Source organism: Kogia breviceps, chromosome 4 (assembly GCF_026419965.1).
Source record: "Kogia breviceps isolate mKogBre1 chromosome 4, mKogBre1 haplotype 1, whole genome shotgun sequence".
NCBI classification, from domain to species: Eukaryota; Metazoa; Chordata; class Mammalia; order Artiodactyla; family Physeteridae; genus Kogia; species Kogia breviceps.
In genome coordinates this window covers 77,963,446-77,981,319 of record NC_081313.1, presented here as the reverse complement: position 1 = coordinate 77,981,319, position 17,874 = coordinate 77,963,446, and the positions used below count along the sequence as shown (strand labels likewise).

The 17,874-nt window shown below is 40.3% G+C and overlaps 1 protein-coding gene across 5 annotated transcripts in view; it reads left to right on the top strand.

The window, feature by feature from the left end:
* The window catches only part of ERAP1 (endoplasmic reticulum aminopeptidase 1), a 33,600-nt gene that overhangs the window by 2,227 nt on the left and 13,499 nt on the right, over nucleotides 1–17,874 (top strand). For 3 of the 5 annotated variants that reach the window (XR_010840193.1, XM_059062890.2, XM_067031376.1), the window contains exons 2-10: nucleotides 3,353–3,893; nucleotides 5,920–6,058; nucleotides 9,097–9,231; nucleotides 10,321–10,441; nucleotides 11,492–11,646; nucleotides 12,005–12,118; nucleotides 13,299–13,430; nucleotides 16,799–16,930; nucleotides 17,078–17,143. Coding sequence is in view for 4 of the 5 variants with exons in the window: in XM_059062890.2 (XP_058918873.1) it covers nucleotides 3,367–3,893; nucleotides 5,920–6,058; nucleotides 9,097–9,231; nucleotides 10,321–10,441; nucleotides 11,492–11,646; nucleotides 12,005–12,118; nucleotides 13,299–13,430; nucleotides 16,799–16,930; nucleotides 17,078–17,143 (1,521 nt within the window). In the remaining variant the exon portion in view is untranslated. Of the gene's footprint in view, nucleotides 1–1,278; nucleotides 1,310–3,352; nucleotides 3,894–5,919; nucleotides 6,059–9,096; nucleotides 9,232–10,320; nucleotides 10,442–11,491; nucleotides 11,647–12,004; nucleotides 12,119–13,298; nucleotides 13,431–16,798; nucleotides 16,931–17,077; nucleotides 17,144–17,874 lie in introns of all 5 variants that reach the window. The other 2 variants (XM_059062888.2, XM_067031375.1) reach the window with 2 other exon arrangements.

Below are 17,874 nucleotides of genomic sequence, written 5' to 3'. Positions count from 1 at the left end.
TATAAATAACTAGCACTCTCTACTGCCCCTGAGCTTGCAAGTATGTGTGCTGTTCCCTCTGTTTGCAAAACTCTCTCTCCCTCTTTCCTCAGCTAACTTGAATTTGTCCTTTAAATCTCAGCTAAACATCTCAGAGATCCCCCAGTGTACATCAGTCTGCCCTGTTACTCTCTTTAAGTATGTGTGTTGCTTTTTTCTTCATAGCTAATCATGGTTGGTAACTATCTATGTTTGTATTTGTGTAAACTTGTTAAAAGTCACCCCACCCCCACTATATGCTCTTTGAGGTCAGGGACCTGTGCTGTCTTGCACTGCCCCACAAAACTCTCGCCCATAATAGGCCCTCAATAAATATCTGTGGAATGAGTAATTGAACATATTTTAACTTAATTTTCACAACGATCCTGTGAGAGAGGTGTTATCTTGTTTTACACATGAAGAAAATGGAACCAGGATTCAACAACCTGCCCAAGGTTGTAGTAGGTGGCAGAGCAAGAACTCAAAACCAGATTTTCTTTTCTGACTGTAAACCTAATATATATATTGTTGACTTAGCAATAACTATATATGTATGTATGAATTCCAACATTTATGCTGTCTGTATCACATGTTCCATTTTGGTTTCCTGGCACTGCATCCTCTCTGAGACACAGCCATTATCTCTTTGGCTCCCTCCTATCTTGGACCCAACACTGAAAGGCCTTTGCTATGAGGTGCCACCGCCAAACCCTTCAGCAGCCCGTGGGCCTTGCTGTCAGCTCAGAACCAGTTGGAATTTTTAGATCTCTCTTTGGGCTGTTGGAGAACCCTTGAGGACTCCCAGAGCCCTTGCATGCCTGAACCTGCCACCTTCACTGTGCTCTCTGCCATCTTGGGGCACAGGCCACACCCACTAAGCTACTGCCATCAGAAGTTCCAAATGGAAGCTTCACACAAGTTCTTTTTACCTCTGGTCCCTCAACTTCAAAGGCGATCCATCATCCTGCCCTGGGATTCTGCCTGAGGAGGTAAGGGCAGGAACTCTTTACTATTTTGGTGTTTAAACTTTATTCTTCTCTTCCAAATCATTCCAACCCTCCATGGCTGGAAGCATCCTTTAGTTGGTTCCTAGACAACAAAAAGAAAAAAAAAAAAAAACCCAAGAAACACAAAACCAAAAACCCCTGTTCTTCCTGTTCACATTTCTTTTCTGTCTCATTTGGGTGGTGCCTTTTGAACTGGGATTACGGTGTCTCCATTGTTGACTGTCTCTATGGTGCTGGCATCCTTTCTGTTTAGCCTGAAGATCTACTCTGTGGGGAAGTGAGAGGTAAGTACTTGTAGCTGTGTGCTTGGGAAGGGAGCAGAATGGAGAGTGAAGGGTGGGGATAGCACATCAGTCATTCCCCTGAAGTAGTGTTCCCCACATAGGGATCAAGGGATAAGACCATGGCTTGGCAAGGATTATCTTAGGAGGTTTCTCAGTCTGGCTCTTCAATAGAATTTCTGGGAAGTTTAAAAAAAGTTATGATGCCCTGACCTAGGGATCCAGGCATCAGTCATTATTTTAAAAGCTTCCTAGATGACATTAATATGCAGCCAAAGTTGAGAACCACTAACATAGAGGAAGAATCCAGTGTACCACCATCATTTCAATAACCTGAGCTCACCTGACAGGAGCCCCTCCTGGCCATCTGCTATTAGAGAGGCAGTTTTGTCTAAGAGAGAGAAAAAAGTATGCTTGGTTCTCTGGGCATGGATTGCCAACTCCCTTAAAATTTGCATTCCTTGTATGTCCCATGGCCTTTAAAGTGCAAAATATGGTCTGCATCATGCCTCCTGGTGTGCTTTGAGTGTAACCTTAGGGTCACCCCACTCCTTGCCTTGTGAATAATTATTCTCCAGCAAGTTCTCCTGGGGTTCGCTTCTGTCCACATTGATTGCCCGAACAGCCCTGTCCTTTCTCCTTTTGTGCTGTAGCTCCTGCTCTGGCTTGTTCCACCTGCAGTGCCTCTGATGCCCTCCCTTCACTTCCAAATGCGACCCGTCCTTCCATACCACTCTCAATGCCGCTCTTGCATGAAGGCATCTCAGCATCACTCTGCAGCCGAAGTCACTCTCTCCCTTTGGAAATACCATTCCATTCTCCCTCCGTACTCTTCTCTTCTTCTTCCTTTTTTTTTTGAATTTTTAAATTTTTTGGCCACGCTCTGCAGCATGTGGGATCTTAGTTCCCTGACCAGGGATCAAACCCATGCCCCCTGCAGTGGAAACGTGGCGTCTTAACCACTGGACTGCCAGGGAAGTCCCTATTATTATTTTTAAAGCACTTCACACTTAGTTGTATTTTACTCTTTGTGTATGTATGTTTTCTGCCCTTCCAGATTTTGAAGTCCTTGATTATGGGATTTGTGTCTTGTATATTATTATATCCCGCACGGTACTCAGCACACAGCCTTGTAGGTAGCAGGCATACCATGCTTATTTGTTGGATAGAGTGTAAGAGAGAAACCAGGGGATTGTCACAAACTACCATGAAAAGTCACTCTAAAGTCTTCCCTGGCTAAATAGATACTAAATCAGCTTTTGGCAGGACAGTTTGACAAAGATGCCAGTGTTATGAAGGCTTACTGTTACAAATACTTGCCTTTCCCCCACCCTTGCTACTGAGCATATATGTTTCCTTCCTATACTTCCTGTGTTTTAAGAACTCTCTGCGTTGTAAGCTGAGTGGGAAGCAAGGCCTGTCTCCCTCTGAGGAAGCTGTAAGCCCAGATTCTTGCTCTCTCCACCTCCCAGCCTGGTAGTGTGGACACCTCGCTTCTGCTGAAACAACAAAAGGTTGCAGGGGCAGTGGAGACCTCACTCTACTAGTGGCCTCAGGGGTGTCAGAATCTAATCTCTAGGCAGTAGGGTGGCTTTTTCTAAGGTCCAGTGTGCGAAGGGGGTGGTCACCTGATCAGATGTTTCTCTGACGTGGTTCTGGCTGTGCATTTTTGCCTGTTTTATGAGCCTGGTTTCCCAAATGACCTGGCAACCCTGTGACCCATTTAGTGAGCTACTCAGGATCCTCAGCCAGAGCTTGTTCTTACTTTCAACAGAGAGCCTTGACTGATAAGAGTTAATTTAAACTTTGAAAGCCAAATGATGCTTTTCAGTAGGTGTTAATGATTGTTGCTAACCATAAACTTCTTTTTTCTTATGAATCATTAACATAGAGAAGGTAATTTTACTTTCAGGAAAAGACCTAGTACTTTTGAAAGTTTGTATCTGTATCTGTTCGTTCTGGATGGATGCATTCTGAAATTATGCTGTCTTGATAATATTTTAGTGACTCTTTTTTTTTTTTTCTTTTACACATTTGTGCCACTAGGCAGTTCAAGCAAGATGATATCTCTGTCCATCAAACGGCCCCTTGTGACCATGTCCTTCCTGCTTTCATCACTGTTGATGCTCTTAACTGTGGCAACTCCATCCTGGTGTCAGAGCAGTGAAATGACATCTCCAAAGGCTAGTAACAGGGCGCCATTTCCTTGGAATAAAATGCGACTTCCCGAGCACATCATCCCAGTTCATTATGATCTCATGATTCATGCCAACCTCACCACTCTGACTTTCGGGGGAACCACGGAAATAGAAATCACAGCCAGCAAGCCCACCAGTACCATCATCCTGCATAGTCACCACCTGCAAATACCTAAGGCCGCCCTGAGGAAGGGAGCTGGTGAGAAGCAGTCTGAGGAGCCGCTGAGAGTCCTGGAATACCCGCCTCAGGAGCAAATCGCACTCCTGGCTCCTGAGCCCCTGGTGGTTGGGCTCCCATACACCATTGTCATTGACTATGCTGGAAACCTTTCTGAGAGTTTCCATGGATTTTATAAAAGCACCTACAGAACCAAGGAAGGGGAAGTGAGGTATCTTTTGTCTCTCTCTCTCTCTCTCTCTCTTTTTTTTTTAAAAGGTTCAAGTGCTACCCACACTAAATTTATTACTTCAGGTGGATTGTCTTTTAAAATTCTCTTGATTGTTGAATTCTTTCTTTGGTTTTGTTTTGCATCTCTTTGTAGATTTAAAAATGGCTCATAGCTTTTCCCCTGTTTTTTGGAATCTCCTTTTTCATTCTGTTATAACCAGTTTCCTTTCCTCCAGCTCTATCAGAGGGAATACCTATTTGTTTATTTAATTAGATTTCTGGCATATAATAAATATTTTAAATTCTCTTGGCCTAGGTACTAGTTTCCAAGGGTTGCTTTAACAAAGTACATATAAACTGGGTGGTATAAAACAATAGAAGTTTTTTCTCACAGTTCTGGAGGCTGGAAGTCCAAAATCAAGGTGTCAGGAGGCCCGTGTTCTCTCTAAGTCTCTGAGTCCCTCTTTGCCTCTTCCTAGCTTGTGGTGACATCAGTCTTTGACATTCCTTGGCTTTGCAGCTGCATCAGTCCAGTCTCTGCCTGCCTGTCACATGGCCATTCTCCAAATTTCCCTCTTCTTATAAGGACACCAATTCTTTTGGATTAGGGCCCAACCTGATGGCCTCATCTGAACTTGATTACATCTGTAAAGATCCTAGTTCTTTATAAAGTTACACAGATATTAGGTAATAAGACTTCAGTGTATCTTTTAGGGGGACACAGTTCAACCCATACAGCCAATTAGAGGAAATATTAATATTTTTGTCTCAGTTAAAACTTTTTTAGGGATCCTCTCCTGCCTTGCTTTAGTTCTGTTTTTAATAAGATATTTGGGGGGATTTTATGCTAAATTTTAAAATCAAATTTCATTTGTTAGTAGATTATACTAACTTACTTTCGGATATCATATTATTTTTTTGAGGTAAAAAAAGTCAGGGCTTCCCTGGTGGCGCAGTGGTTGCGAGTCCGCCTGCCAATGCAGGAGACGTGGGTTCGTGCCCTGGTCCGGGAAGATCCCACATGCCGCGGAGCGGCAGGGCCCGTGAGCCATGGCCGCTGAGCCTGCGCATCCGGAGCCTGTGCTCCACAACAGGAGAGGCCACAACAGTGAGAGGCCCGCGTACCACAAAAAAAAAAAAAAAAAGAAAAAAAAAGTCGGATACTACCAAAAAGAATTTTTTAAAAAGTAAAATGTACCTTCATTATAGCCTCTAGAGATAACTACTGCTTCTATTTCAGGGGAATATCCTTTAGACTTTTTTCTGGATATGCATACATATTATTTTATGTAAATGGAGCCATGTTTTCTGTTTCACGAGGGAGTTTTTTAACATGTTGAGGAGATGGATTTTACACGGATGACTATCCCTATACATCATTTTAACGACTTTATTAAAATGTATGTTTGTGTGTTGATTTACTTAATCCCCGATGGATGGAAATTAGGTAGTTTCCAACTTTTTGGCATCAGCAATAATTTGACAAGCATCTTCGTAAATCATTTCTTCAGAATAAATGCCTAGAAGTAAAATTGCTAAGTCAAAGGGTCAATAAACTTTTGATATCCCTTGCCATATTCCTCACTTATAGTGTGTATTGGCAATCCTTTTAGAGCCAAAACACCAACGGATTTTTCCCTTTAATTTATTACATCGATCATTAAGGAAGCTGTGCAGCTTTGGATGTGTTTATTGACTATTTGTAGGTTCTTCTTTTGTGAGTTGCTGATTTATGACCTCTGCCTGCTATTCCACTTGGTTGCTGGGTATAATTCTTACATATTTTTAAGAGCTCATTATCTGTTCAGGTTATTAACCTTTTGTCAAATACCTTTCAATCAATTTTCCCTGTTTTTTTTTTTTTGCTTGTCTTTTAGTTTATGATAGCTTTTGTCATATAAAAATTTTTTTAATAGTGAGATTCATCAAGATTATGATAACTTTAGGAATTAAAAAATGATCACACACCTAACTGACAGTCCCTGGTGCTTCATGGTGTATTTTTATGTCCCTTGTCATAATTTTAGGATACTTGCATCAACACATTTTGAACCGACTGCAGCCAGAATGGCCTTTCCCTGCTTTGATGAACCTGCTTTCAAAGCGAGTTTTTCAATCAAGATCAGAAGGGAACCAAGACACCTCGCCATCTCCAACATGCCACTGGTGAGTCTAAACTCCTGTGTATCTACTCACAAGAAAAATCCATTGATTCACTGTGATTTGTATTACTTCACTGACAGTTAACATTGTCTGTTTTGTTTGTTTTATTGCCTACAGATAGCTAACTTTTCTATTTCATTTCCAACCTATGCTTTTGGTTCAAGTAACAGTTTATTTATAGTCAAAGAAAAAATTGTCCCTAAAAACATGCAAAATTTAGGTAAGAGTGACATTGCAGGTGCAGTGTTGATGGGAGGGAAACTTTATAGACAATTCATGTCAGGTTAACTGAGAGTGCCCTTCACAAAACACTTTCACTTTTATTTTCTCATATGCTCTTTTAAAAGGATTTTAAAGGGAATGCTTTGTCGAATAAGGCCATGTTTCTATGATATAGTTATTTTCTATAATTGCTATATACTGTATTACTAATATTAACTATGCAGTTTGTAACTATGGCACAAAGTTGGTCAGATGGAAAAAGAAAAAAAAAGTAATCTTTTAAGAATATTATGGTAGTAAAGGTAAGTAATGATAGCTAGCTCAGTTCCCAGTTTCGAAGCAGATGTGGACAATTTTCCCTCTGCATCTTATTTCTTTATTTTTTTTTCTTTTCCATTATGGTTTATTACAGGATATTGACTATAGTTTCCTGTGGTATACAACAGGACCTTGCTGTTTATCTATGCTATATATAATAGTTTGCATCTGCTAGTCCAAAACCCCTCTGATTTTTAAAAGTGGTGAGGATAAGATAACTTTGCCAAATGAATAAAATTACTTAGTAAGTGCCGTTATCCTATGATTCTGGTAGTACTGGGAAAACATAAGCTGAGCTGTCATTCTACCCCCAATGCCTACCAACTCCAGAAGCACACACACCCTTTGTTCAGAGAAGCTCACTGTGGATGAGACTCAGGATGGAAGAGGCTTTGCCCAGAGTCCAGAAGGGCATCACGCCTCATCCCTGTGCTGACCGGGGAGGCATTAGCTTCACATGAAGGGACTCACAGAGCCACAAGCCAACCTCTAGTACAGTATTTCTCAACCTTTAGAATTCTATATTGCTCACTGAATCCCTTAAGGATCGCTTAAAAGGGATTCTGACATTCCCTCCTAGAAGGCTGTATAAAAAGCAGACTTTTGTGAATCCTTACCAGCCAAGAACTTTTGTCTCTCTCCCCACCGCATTTGTATATAGAAAGATAAGAAACAGTTATGCCGTTTTCCTAATATAAATTTGAGATAGAGAAAATCCTTTTTCAAATTATAGTTCCCTCCCCAAATATTATGGTATTGCTCTCTGGGATGGGAGTGAGTTCTCTAATTAGAGAATTACAGCTTAAGGAGAAAAAAGGAACAGGGGTGGTTTGGAAATGAGGGACAGACTGACCCACTAAACAAGATTGGTGGAGATTTTCTAGGCTTGCAGGGGGAAGGCAAGAGCCCCAAGGCTCCCCAAAGATGCTGGAGTCTAAATCCATGGATGTCTGGGACCCACTAGTTGAGGATCAGAAAATCTAATGTAATCTTGCTCTTGAACAAGAATGCTCTTCCCTTGGCAGAAATCTAACAGGGTGGCCTGAACTCAAGATGCAGACTTGGGGTTGAGGGGAAGGACAGTGGGGTCTCAAAGGATCTTTTTGGAGGCTAGAAAAGCAGATACACCTTTGGAACACCAAAGTGTTTGGGGCAGGAGTTAATCACATCTAAATTTCTATTCTTGACATTGTGCTAATAATTAAAACAATGTCAAGCATAGAAATTATTGTTTGGGGTAGGTTGAAGGCATTTTAAAAAGAAAGATAATTTCTGGTCCTTCAAGAGTAAACCTAGGTTGGCTATCAGAGTTAGAGTTTGAATGACCACAGGGTGACCAGCAGGCACCATAGCTTGTGGCTGGTGGGTACTAAAAAGAAGGATGAGGTGGGGCTTCCATGGTGGTGCAGTGGTTAAGAATCTGCCTGCCAGTGCAGGGGACACGGGTTCAAGCCCTGGTCTGGGAAGATCCCACATGCTGCGGAGCAACTAAGCCTGTGAGCCACAACTAATGAAACCTGCACACCTAGAGCCTGTGCTACGCAACAAGAGAAGCCACCGCAATGAGAAGCCCGCACCCTGCAACGAAGAGTAGTCCCTGCTCGGCGCAACTGGAGAAAGTCTTTGCACAGCAACAAAGACCCAATGCAGCCAAAAATAAATAAATAAATTCAAAGGAAAAAAAAAAGAAGAAGGATAAGGGGGCAGAGAAACAGAGGTAGAAATAAGATTACAGGAAAAATGCATGTGTTAACATGGAATTTCTCAGATTAATTCTGGCTGGTCTTCTCTCCAGGGTCCTGCCCAGTGCTTTCTGTTGGCTGAGGCATTAGACTTTCTTCTCTGGAAGCAGACAACTTAGACTGTACCTTTATCACCCCAACCCTACTCTGCAAGGCTGCTCCCTGATTGCATTGAAAAACTGATTCCAATGAAGCAAATCAGAGTTTGGAGGAGGCTTTGCAGGGTCAGGCCCAGGCATGGGTTACTTTCAACAGTTTAGGAAAGTAGAAGCTCTTTTTAGGTTATCCTCGGTGACCACTATTTGACTGCATTTCCAGATCATTCTCATACCTTGTATTTAAGTGAGCTACCTCTTGGCAAAGCCAGCAATCTCAGTTTTGCTTTGTCTCACCCATGTTATCAATCCTCATGTGAGCCAAATATGAGTAAGTTTGTGACCGTCTGGATTATTTAAAAGAAATTAAGTGGTGATGGTTGTATAACTGTGAATATAATAAAAACCACTGAATTGTATACTTTAAAATGGTGAACTTTATGGTGTATGAATTATATCTCAATAAAAAAAGAAATGGAGTAGAATGGTTTGGCCTTAATGTCTAAATTATAATCAGATATCGGAAAGAGATATCTTTAAATAATTATTAAAATGTCATGTCATATACTTTCAGTATGTCTGAGAGTTAGGAAATTTCTCTTTATAAAATGTTTTCAATGTCTTGGGTAATTGTATTTGATGATTTCAGTTATTCTGATTTTAGGTTAAATCTGTGACTGTTGCTGAAGGACTCGTAGAAGACCATTTTGATGTGACTGTGAAGATGAGCACCTACCTAGTGGCCTTCATTGTTTCAGATTTTAAGTCTGTCAGCAAGATAACCAAAAGTGGCATCAAGGTGAACCTGTGCTTGTCACATAGGGTGACCAGCTTGTCCTGGCCTGCCTGGGACTGTCTTGGTTTTAAAACTGGAAGTCTTGCATCCTAGGAGTCCCCTCAGTCTTGGGCAAACCAGTTGGTTGGTCATCCTGTTGTCTCAGATACTCATATTTACAGTGGGGTCCTAATAGCAAAAACATGTGGTGAGGCCTGGCCTGGCCTGGGTCGTGGTCCTGGCTCCACCACTAACTGACTTTCTGCTCCCTTTTGCCCTGCTCCCCTTGGAAGTTAGCTTATACTTCTTTAAAATGTGTAAGTTGGACTAGATCCTGCAATGGTTTCTAAGGTTGCTCCTGTGCATAACTTCATGCAATTTGGAAGTGAATGTCACTGACTACCTGAGCGGGGGTTTCTAACCATGGGAAGGAAGTAAGATAGAGCAGTCTGCTTGGAGTATTAAATGGCTCTGGGGAGAGCATTTGGGCCAGGGAATACTGGAGTACTAGAGAAAAAGATCTTGTTTCAAGGAGCACTTGCCACTTGGGTGGGTACCATTGTGTAGTGAACAACTTACTCAATTGTATGCTGTGGCTCTGAATGCAAATAAGATTTTGGGAGAGGAGGGATGGGACACTTTATTTGAAGTTACCTCATTTATTTAAATAGGGGTACATTTCCTATGAGGTTTCCCACCTTGGGCAGGCTTGGGACTTTGTCTCCTATCCCCTGAGTTCTTTAATGCCATGAAAACCCAAACTCAAGTCCATCTGTACTAGGCCAGTGCCCTCAGGGCAAAAGCTGGCTGCAGTGCTCTGCTGACTTCTCAGGGTTCTACTGTCCCTTCATTTTTGGCAACTAAGTTGGCTTTACTTTTTCACTATCTCATGTAAACATTTAAAAAGACATGTTTGTATTTGTTATCCAGCGTTTGTTGTAGTTTTCAGAAGGGGGGTTGATCAGGAGCAGTCAGCGTTAATATAAGAAATAGAACTTCCAATTGTCTTCCTTAATATTGGCAACCATATCCCACAATATGAAGCTGTTAATGTCAGTCTTCTAGAGAAGCCACTGTGGCATTTGGATAACTTTCATATACCTTTCTCTTCAGGTTTCCGTGTATGCTGTTCCAGACAAGATAAATCAGGCAAATTATGCACTGGATGCTGCAGTGACTCTTCTAGAATTTTATGAGGATTATTTCAGCATTCCATATCCCTTATCCAAACAAGGTATAGATTTGGCACAGATGTTACAAAGTGTGGCATTTACTGACCTCAGCAGTAGATTATATCCTCCTAATTGGCATCTCCCTCCTCAGCTTGGCAGGCCCTCAAGTCATTAAAACCTAGCAGGTTCCTGAGGCACATGGCATGGAGATAATTTTGCCTTCTGACTTTAAATTTTAATTTTTTAAAAATAAATTTATTTATTTATTTTTGGCTGCGTTGGGTCTTCGTTGCTATGCACAGGCTTTCTCTAGTTGTGGTGAGCGGGGGCTACTCCTCGTTATGGTGCGCAGGCTTCTCATTGTGGTGGCTTCTCTTGTTGCGGAGCACGGGCTCTAGGTGTGCGGGCTTCAGTAGCTGTGGCTCGCGGGCTCTAGAGCACAGGCTCAATAGTTGTGGTGCATGGGCTTAGTTGCTCCACGGCACGTGGGATCTTCCCAGACCAGGGCTCGAACCCATGTCCCCTGCATTGGCAGGTGGATTCTTAACCACTGCACCACCAGGGAAGTCCTTGCCTTCTGACTTTAAAGACAAGCCCAACTATATTATTGGGCAGGTAGCAAAGGACAGAGGCTGCATTATTTTCATGATTCGCACACATTTGGTAGGAACATAGAGTACTCAATGAATTTTTCGAATGAATTCATTGATAGAGCATAAGAAAATCTGCATTTTCTTTCTTACATGAGCCCTTAAAACTACTGTGTGTTTGAGTTTTTAGGTGTATGGGAGTCTTGGGCGTCCAAGGTCGAGTGGATTATTGAGACAATTGTTAATATTGTTTAGTCCCCAAGCACCTTGTCAGAGAATTAGAAATGGAGTCAGGAGGTCTGAAACCCAAGCCTGACTTTGCCTTGCAGCAACAAAGTAATTCTTTATGAGTCACTGAGTCCTTTTTCTTTATTGTGAAAGGTTCTTCAGTCTAGAATAATCCATGATTCTGCGTGAGCCACGTAGTGTTTCTTTGATCCTTACACCCGTCCACTCTGAAAGTTAGTGTGTTTGGGCAAGAAGTAGCTTGGAGTGGTAAGAGGTTTTTGTTTCCTTCCCAAGATCTTGCTGCTATTCCTGACTTTCAGTCTGGTGCTATGGAAAACTGGGGACTGACAACATACAGGGAATCTTCTCTACTGTTTGATGCTGAAAAGTCTTCAGCATTAAGTAAGCTTGGCATCACGATGACTGTGTCCCATGAACTCGCCCACCAGGTATATAAGCTCAATCACACTTTCAAAAAAAATGTTAACTATATCTATATTACTTCTCTGGGACATAGGCTATTCATACTGTTGTATTAATTCTACCAATTCATTTTTACTATGTCGTTTTTCCCAGAAGAAAAAATTATTTCTTTAAAGCATTAAGTACCATGTTTTATAATACACATTGTGAAGTTTTTCTTTTTACTTTGAAAAAAATATTAGCTTTATAAATATGTTAACGTTCATATACTGACCTTACACATATAAAATATATTTCCTTCTGAATGTCTGATGTTTATGGCCACGTAGATAATCTAGTTTCCATAGAAATCTGTGAATAACCTGAGTAATGTTTTCCTTTCAGTGGTTTGGGAACCTCGTCACTATGGAATGGTGGAATGATCTTTGGCTAAATGAGGGATTTGCCAAGTTTATGGAGTTCGTGTCTGTCAGTGTGACTCATCCAGAACTGAAAGTTGTAAGTTGTATTTACTTACTTTTTTTTTTTTTACATTTTAGATCAATCTGTTGTGTTGTTTAGTGTTGCTGGAAAATACTTACTGATGTTGGATTATGGAATTCATAGAAAGATTGATAACTTCCCTGGGAGTTTAAATGTGAATCAGATTTCCAAAATGCTAGTGAACTTTAAAGATACATTGCAAAGGTTTATTTCCAAACTCAATTGCTTATTTCCAAATCTATGATTGTTATGAAGTTAGTATTAAATTTTGTCCTCCCTTAATATCAAAGAAATAGAAATAATGACAACCTGTCTGTTCCTTATCACTTCCCCAACCTTCAGGTTGCTCACTGAAGAAGTATTAGGTACAGATTGCTGCTATTTCAATAGGGTCCTACTTGCCAAATGAAATGAGTTATGTTTAAGGTAATTGTACATTTGATTGTATAAGAACCTAGACTCATGGGTCACAAACTTAATGCTTTGGAACCTCTACGTGTTGATTTTTAAAATCATGTGTTTAACTTGTGAAAATCAAACGCAGTAAAATTAAAAAGAAACTTTATGTAAAAGCAATCCTTTATCATATTATAATTTTCATTTGTACATATTCATATCCCATTTTCATCTTCCAATACCCATAACTTATATGTAGTTATAATGTACATATAATTATTACACTACAGTGGATCATAAATATTTTCCTGTTTCCACATAGTCTTTAATAATAAAAATGATTACGTATGGATATTATTCTATTGGGTAATATGCCCTAATCAGGTTATAGTTGGGATTTGTTTTTCATTACTTTTTCTTTCACTATATGGTGTTAAAGCTAAATCTCTTTGCTTTAAAATAGTATAGATGATGATTGGAGATACTTAAATCACTATACATTTTAGTTTCTCATTTTGGACTGTAGGCATAATTTTTTTTTTAATAGGAAATTTTCTTTATTCTAAGGTGATAAGTATTTAAACAAAAATTTCAGTGTTGATCTAAGATCACTGTTTCTTGGCTGTTCTTTAGAAGATAGTAATTCTATTTAATTTTGTAAATTCTATAAATATGGAATAGGTTAGATTAGAAATTTAGAGTGTAAACCTATTATCCCAGGTCAGACCATCCTCATTTCGTATTTTTTTCAAGTAAATGTAAATCATTGGTGATGTTGTCTTTTTTTCTGTCTCAATAGGAAGATTATTTCTTTGATAAGTGTTTTAATGCTATGGAGGTAGATGCGTTAAACTCCACACACCCTGTGTCCACACCTGTCGAGAATCCTGCTCAGATTCAGGAGATATTTGATGAAGTTTCTTATGAAAAGGTAAAAATGGATTTTAAGGGTACAGTTTGGACCCTACACTTACAAATGTGGGGTGGAGAGGTTATAGATAGTGTTTTGGGATGACTTTCCCTTCAAAAGGACTAGCCCAGATTGAATTCCTTCTCTTCTCACCCATGCTGCCCAGATAACTCTTTTAGGCCTAACTTGAAGTTTGGCTTAAAATCCTGAAGATTATATTGTGGTCAGTTTGTTTACTGTCTTAAGTTGAATATTCATGTCCTACAGAAGCTTTTTATTTATCCTTCAATTAATAGGTCTTGATCGAGCATCAGCTTTGTACCAGGCAAAAACGCCTACCCTTGTATAGCTTTTGGTGCCTTCAGAAACAGTTGTCCCACACAATGTGTTTAATAAAAGAATTGGAAATTGTTGCCAAATATAATAATTGGGAGATTTTATATAAAAATCCAGATTTCTGGCTTCTGTTGGAGGGAAAAAGGATTCTGGTCATACCAGGCCTGTATTTCCCTTAGCAACATAGACTGGAGCTAAGTCATGGCTCCTTTATGAGATCAGAGTTCTGCTTTTCCACTCTTCCTTCCATTCCCAACCATTTCTGTTATCCTCATCAAGGCAGAGAATGTGTCATTTATCATTATGTTTGGCTGTTTTATGTGTAGCAAATGGAAAAGTATATCTTGTTTGCATGTTTCCATCAGTAGTGCAGAGGAGATAAAAGCAGACATAAAACAGACATATAAACACACACATAGATCAGTGGAACAGAATAGAGCCCAGAAATCAACCCATGCATATATGGTTAATTTATGACAAAGGACCTGAGAATATACGATGGGGAATGGAGAGTCTCTTAAAAGAATGATCATTTAGTTCTCCCAACACCACATGCAAAAGAATGAAACTGTACCACTGTCTTACACCACTCACGAAAACTAACTTGAAATGGATTAAAGACTTAAATGTTAAGACTGGAAACCATAATACTCATAAAAACTGAGAGAAAAAGCTTCTTGACATGGGTCTTAGCAGTGAGTTTTTTGGTATATGACACCAAAAGTATAAGAGCATAAGCAACAAAAGCAAAAACCAAGTGGGACTACATCAAATTAAAAGCTGTCTGCACAAAAAAACAACAAAATGAAAAGGCAACCTACTGAATGGGAGAAAATACTTGCAAACCATATGTCTGACAAGGGGTAATATCCAAAATATATAAAGAACTCATACAACTCAATGACTAAAGAAAACAGTCTGATTTTAAAGGAGCAGAAGAACTGAATAGAAACTTTTCCAAAGACAAACAGATGGCCGATAGGTACATGATAAGGTGCTCAACCTCACTAATCATTGGGGAAATGCAAATCACGACACAATGAGACATCACCTCACGCTGGTCAGAATGGCTCGTCTCATAAAGACAAATAGCAAGTGTTGGCAAGGATGTGGAGAAAAGGGAACCCTCGGGCACTGTGGTGGGAATGTAAATTGGTCCAGCCACTGTGGAAAACATTATGGAAAACAAAATATTAAAAAATAAAGCTATCATATCCAGCAATTCTACTTTTGGGTATTTATTCAAAGAAAAAAAAACACTAGCTTAAAGAGTTGTGTGCACTCCCACGTTCCAGGCAGTGTTATTTACAATAGCCAAGATAATTGTTTCCATAAGTGACCATTCCACAGTGCAATATTCAGCCATAAAAAAGGAAATCTTGGCACTTGTGACAACATGGATGGATCTTGAGGGCATTACGCTAAATGAAATAAGTCAGAAAGACAAATCTTGTATGATCTCACTTATATGTTAAATGTAAAAACAAACACACAAAAAATGAGCTCATAGATTGGTGGTTGCCAGGGTCGAGGGGTGGCAGTAGGTGAAATGGGTGAAGGAGGTCAAAAGGTACAAACTTCCAGGTTATAAAATACATCATAGGGATATAATGTACAGCATGGCTACTATAGTTAATAACATTGTATTGTGTATTCAGAAGTTGCTAAAAGTAGATCTTAAAAGTCCTCCTCACAAGAAAAACTTTGTAACTGTGTAATGATGGATGTTAACAAGGTGTGTTGTGGTGATCATTTTGCAATATATACAAGTATTAATTCATGTTGTACACCTGAAACTAATGTTATATGTCAATTATACCTCAAAAAAAACACCAGTCCTGTTGGCAGGAATATGCACAACATGTAGACATTCAGAGACCTGGGCTTTGCCTGTCTAGTGACTCCATGATCCCCTAGTACCAGAGAGAGTCTACCTCTGCCTAGGGGGGACCTAAGAAATTTTCCCGGAAAAGAAGATTTTGAGTTATGTCTTAAAGATGAATTGGGCTGTGCAGTGGAGGCTAACACAACATTGTAAAGCAACCATACTCCAATAAAAAATTAATAATTTAAAAAAGATGAATTGGGGCTTTTCAGGAAGTAAAGGACATAGAAAGGGCTTTCTTAGAAGAGGGAATCATGATTTCTTAGGAAAAGAAGACTTAGAAGAGGTGGTGTGTTGACAGAGAGGGAAGGAGGAAGGAAGGAAGAGTCCTTGGTGGTTAGTTGTATGCACAGTTATTTTTCTTATCCTTGGACTACTTCACTCGTTTGTCACCTGTCTGACCACTGGAGGCATCTGAGTTTGTGACCCATGATCTACAAGAATGGGGGTGGAGGGGAGAAGAGCTCTTATCATGGGAATGCAGAGTATTTAGGAATTCTCTTGCTCCCTTTCTCATTTTTTTTTTTTTTTTTTTTGCGGTATGCGGGCCTCTCACTGTTGTGGCTTCTCCCGTTGCTGAGCACAGGCTCCGGACGCACAGGCTCGGCGGCCATGGCTCACGGGCCCAGCCGCTCCGCGGCATGTGGGATCTTCCCGGACCGGGGCACGAACCCCTGTCCCCTGCATCGGCAGGCGGACTCTCAACCACTGCGCCACCAGGGAGGGAAGCCCTCTCATTGTTACTCTTGCCCTGCCAGTTCTCTTTGCTGAAGCCTGCCTGGGCTCCAAGATTCCTCACCTGTTATTCACCTTTGCTTCTACTCCTCCCCACTCCCGCCCCAGAGGGCAGTAGGAGAGCCACGTGGTGGTTCAAGTCCAGTTTTAGTCGGTACGTTGTCCACTCACCTGTGAATAAGGGAAGCTCGCAGATGTTGGGGAGGCTTGGTTAGTGATAGAAAACGGTTCTAGTGGACTAAAAGCATAAACAGTCATGTTGATCCCCTGCCTCGACAGGTCCAGGTTTAACCCACTTTCTCTGATTGTTCCACGAATTGCTAGACACTAAAAAGGTTACTGTATCTGCATTTTAAAGAATGACTCCAATAGTGTAAGGGTAGATTAGATGGAGGCAGACTACAGCTAACAGTTATTTACATTGTCTTTTCAGGGAGCTTGTATTCTGAATATGCTAAGGGATTATCTTGGTGCGGATGCATTTAAAAGTGGTATTGTAAAGTATCTGCAGAAGTATAGCTATAAAAACACAAAAACCGAGGACCTTTGGAATAGTATGGCAAGTGTGAGTATGTTTTTGTGTATCTCTGTGTTTGGGATTGACAGGCCTATTATCTTGTTTTGTTTTTGTCCTGCACCACATTAATCCCTCTGAGAAGAATCATGAGTGTTTTTTACAGAACTGAGTGATGTGTTTATTTTTGGTTTTTAGATTTGCCCTACAGACGGCACACAACGAATGGATGGATTTTGTTCTAGAGGTGAACATTCATCTTCAGTAAGTTTTTACATCTGTACGTGTTCCCCTGAAGCACATTCTTTTACTCCGTTTCCTTTGAAGGATAGCTCTGTGCTGAACTTTCCGAGGTCCTTGATTATATCAGTCTCTCTATAGATAAGGCTGTGTTTAAACTATACCAGACTGACAGCCTTCCACAATTTTTCTTAAATCTATCTACGGGAGGGAGGTGTCCAGCCTTCTTTGGTAACACATCTCACTGATACTAATTTCTTCAGCTTCACTCTCTGTAAAGCAGTGGATTTATGACATGTTTCTGTGGTGGATCAGGACTGTATCCGTCAGGCCATGTCGATCGTTTCCATAGCTCTTCATTTGTGAAAAAACATATGATGGCAGTGAGCATTCTTGAGCACTTACTACGTGTCAGGCACGTTTGAAGCACTTATGTGTATTATCTGCTTTACTCTTCACAATAAGCCTATGAACAAGTACTGTTATCCCTATTTTTACAGATGGGAATATGAAATCCAAAGGCATGTGATTAGTAAATTGTAGAGTGGGGATTTGAATTTATATCTAACTCATGTCTTTAACTGCTAAACTATAAAGAATTCATAACACCTGAATCACAAAGCAGTCTGAGTCTCTGTTAATCTGGCCTTGTGGAGTATTTTCATAGGTAGCTGAAGGTGAGTCTGGAGATTCAACAGGATTTTATGCACCAGATTTTTATTTTCTTGGCTTTTTTACTTTTAGAGACAGCTTTA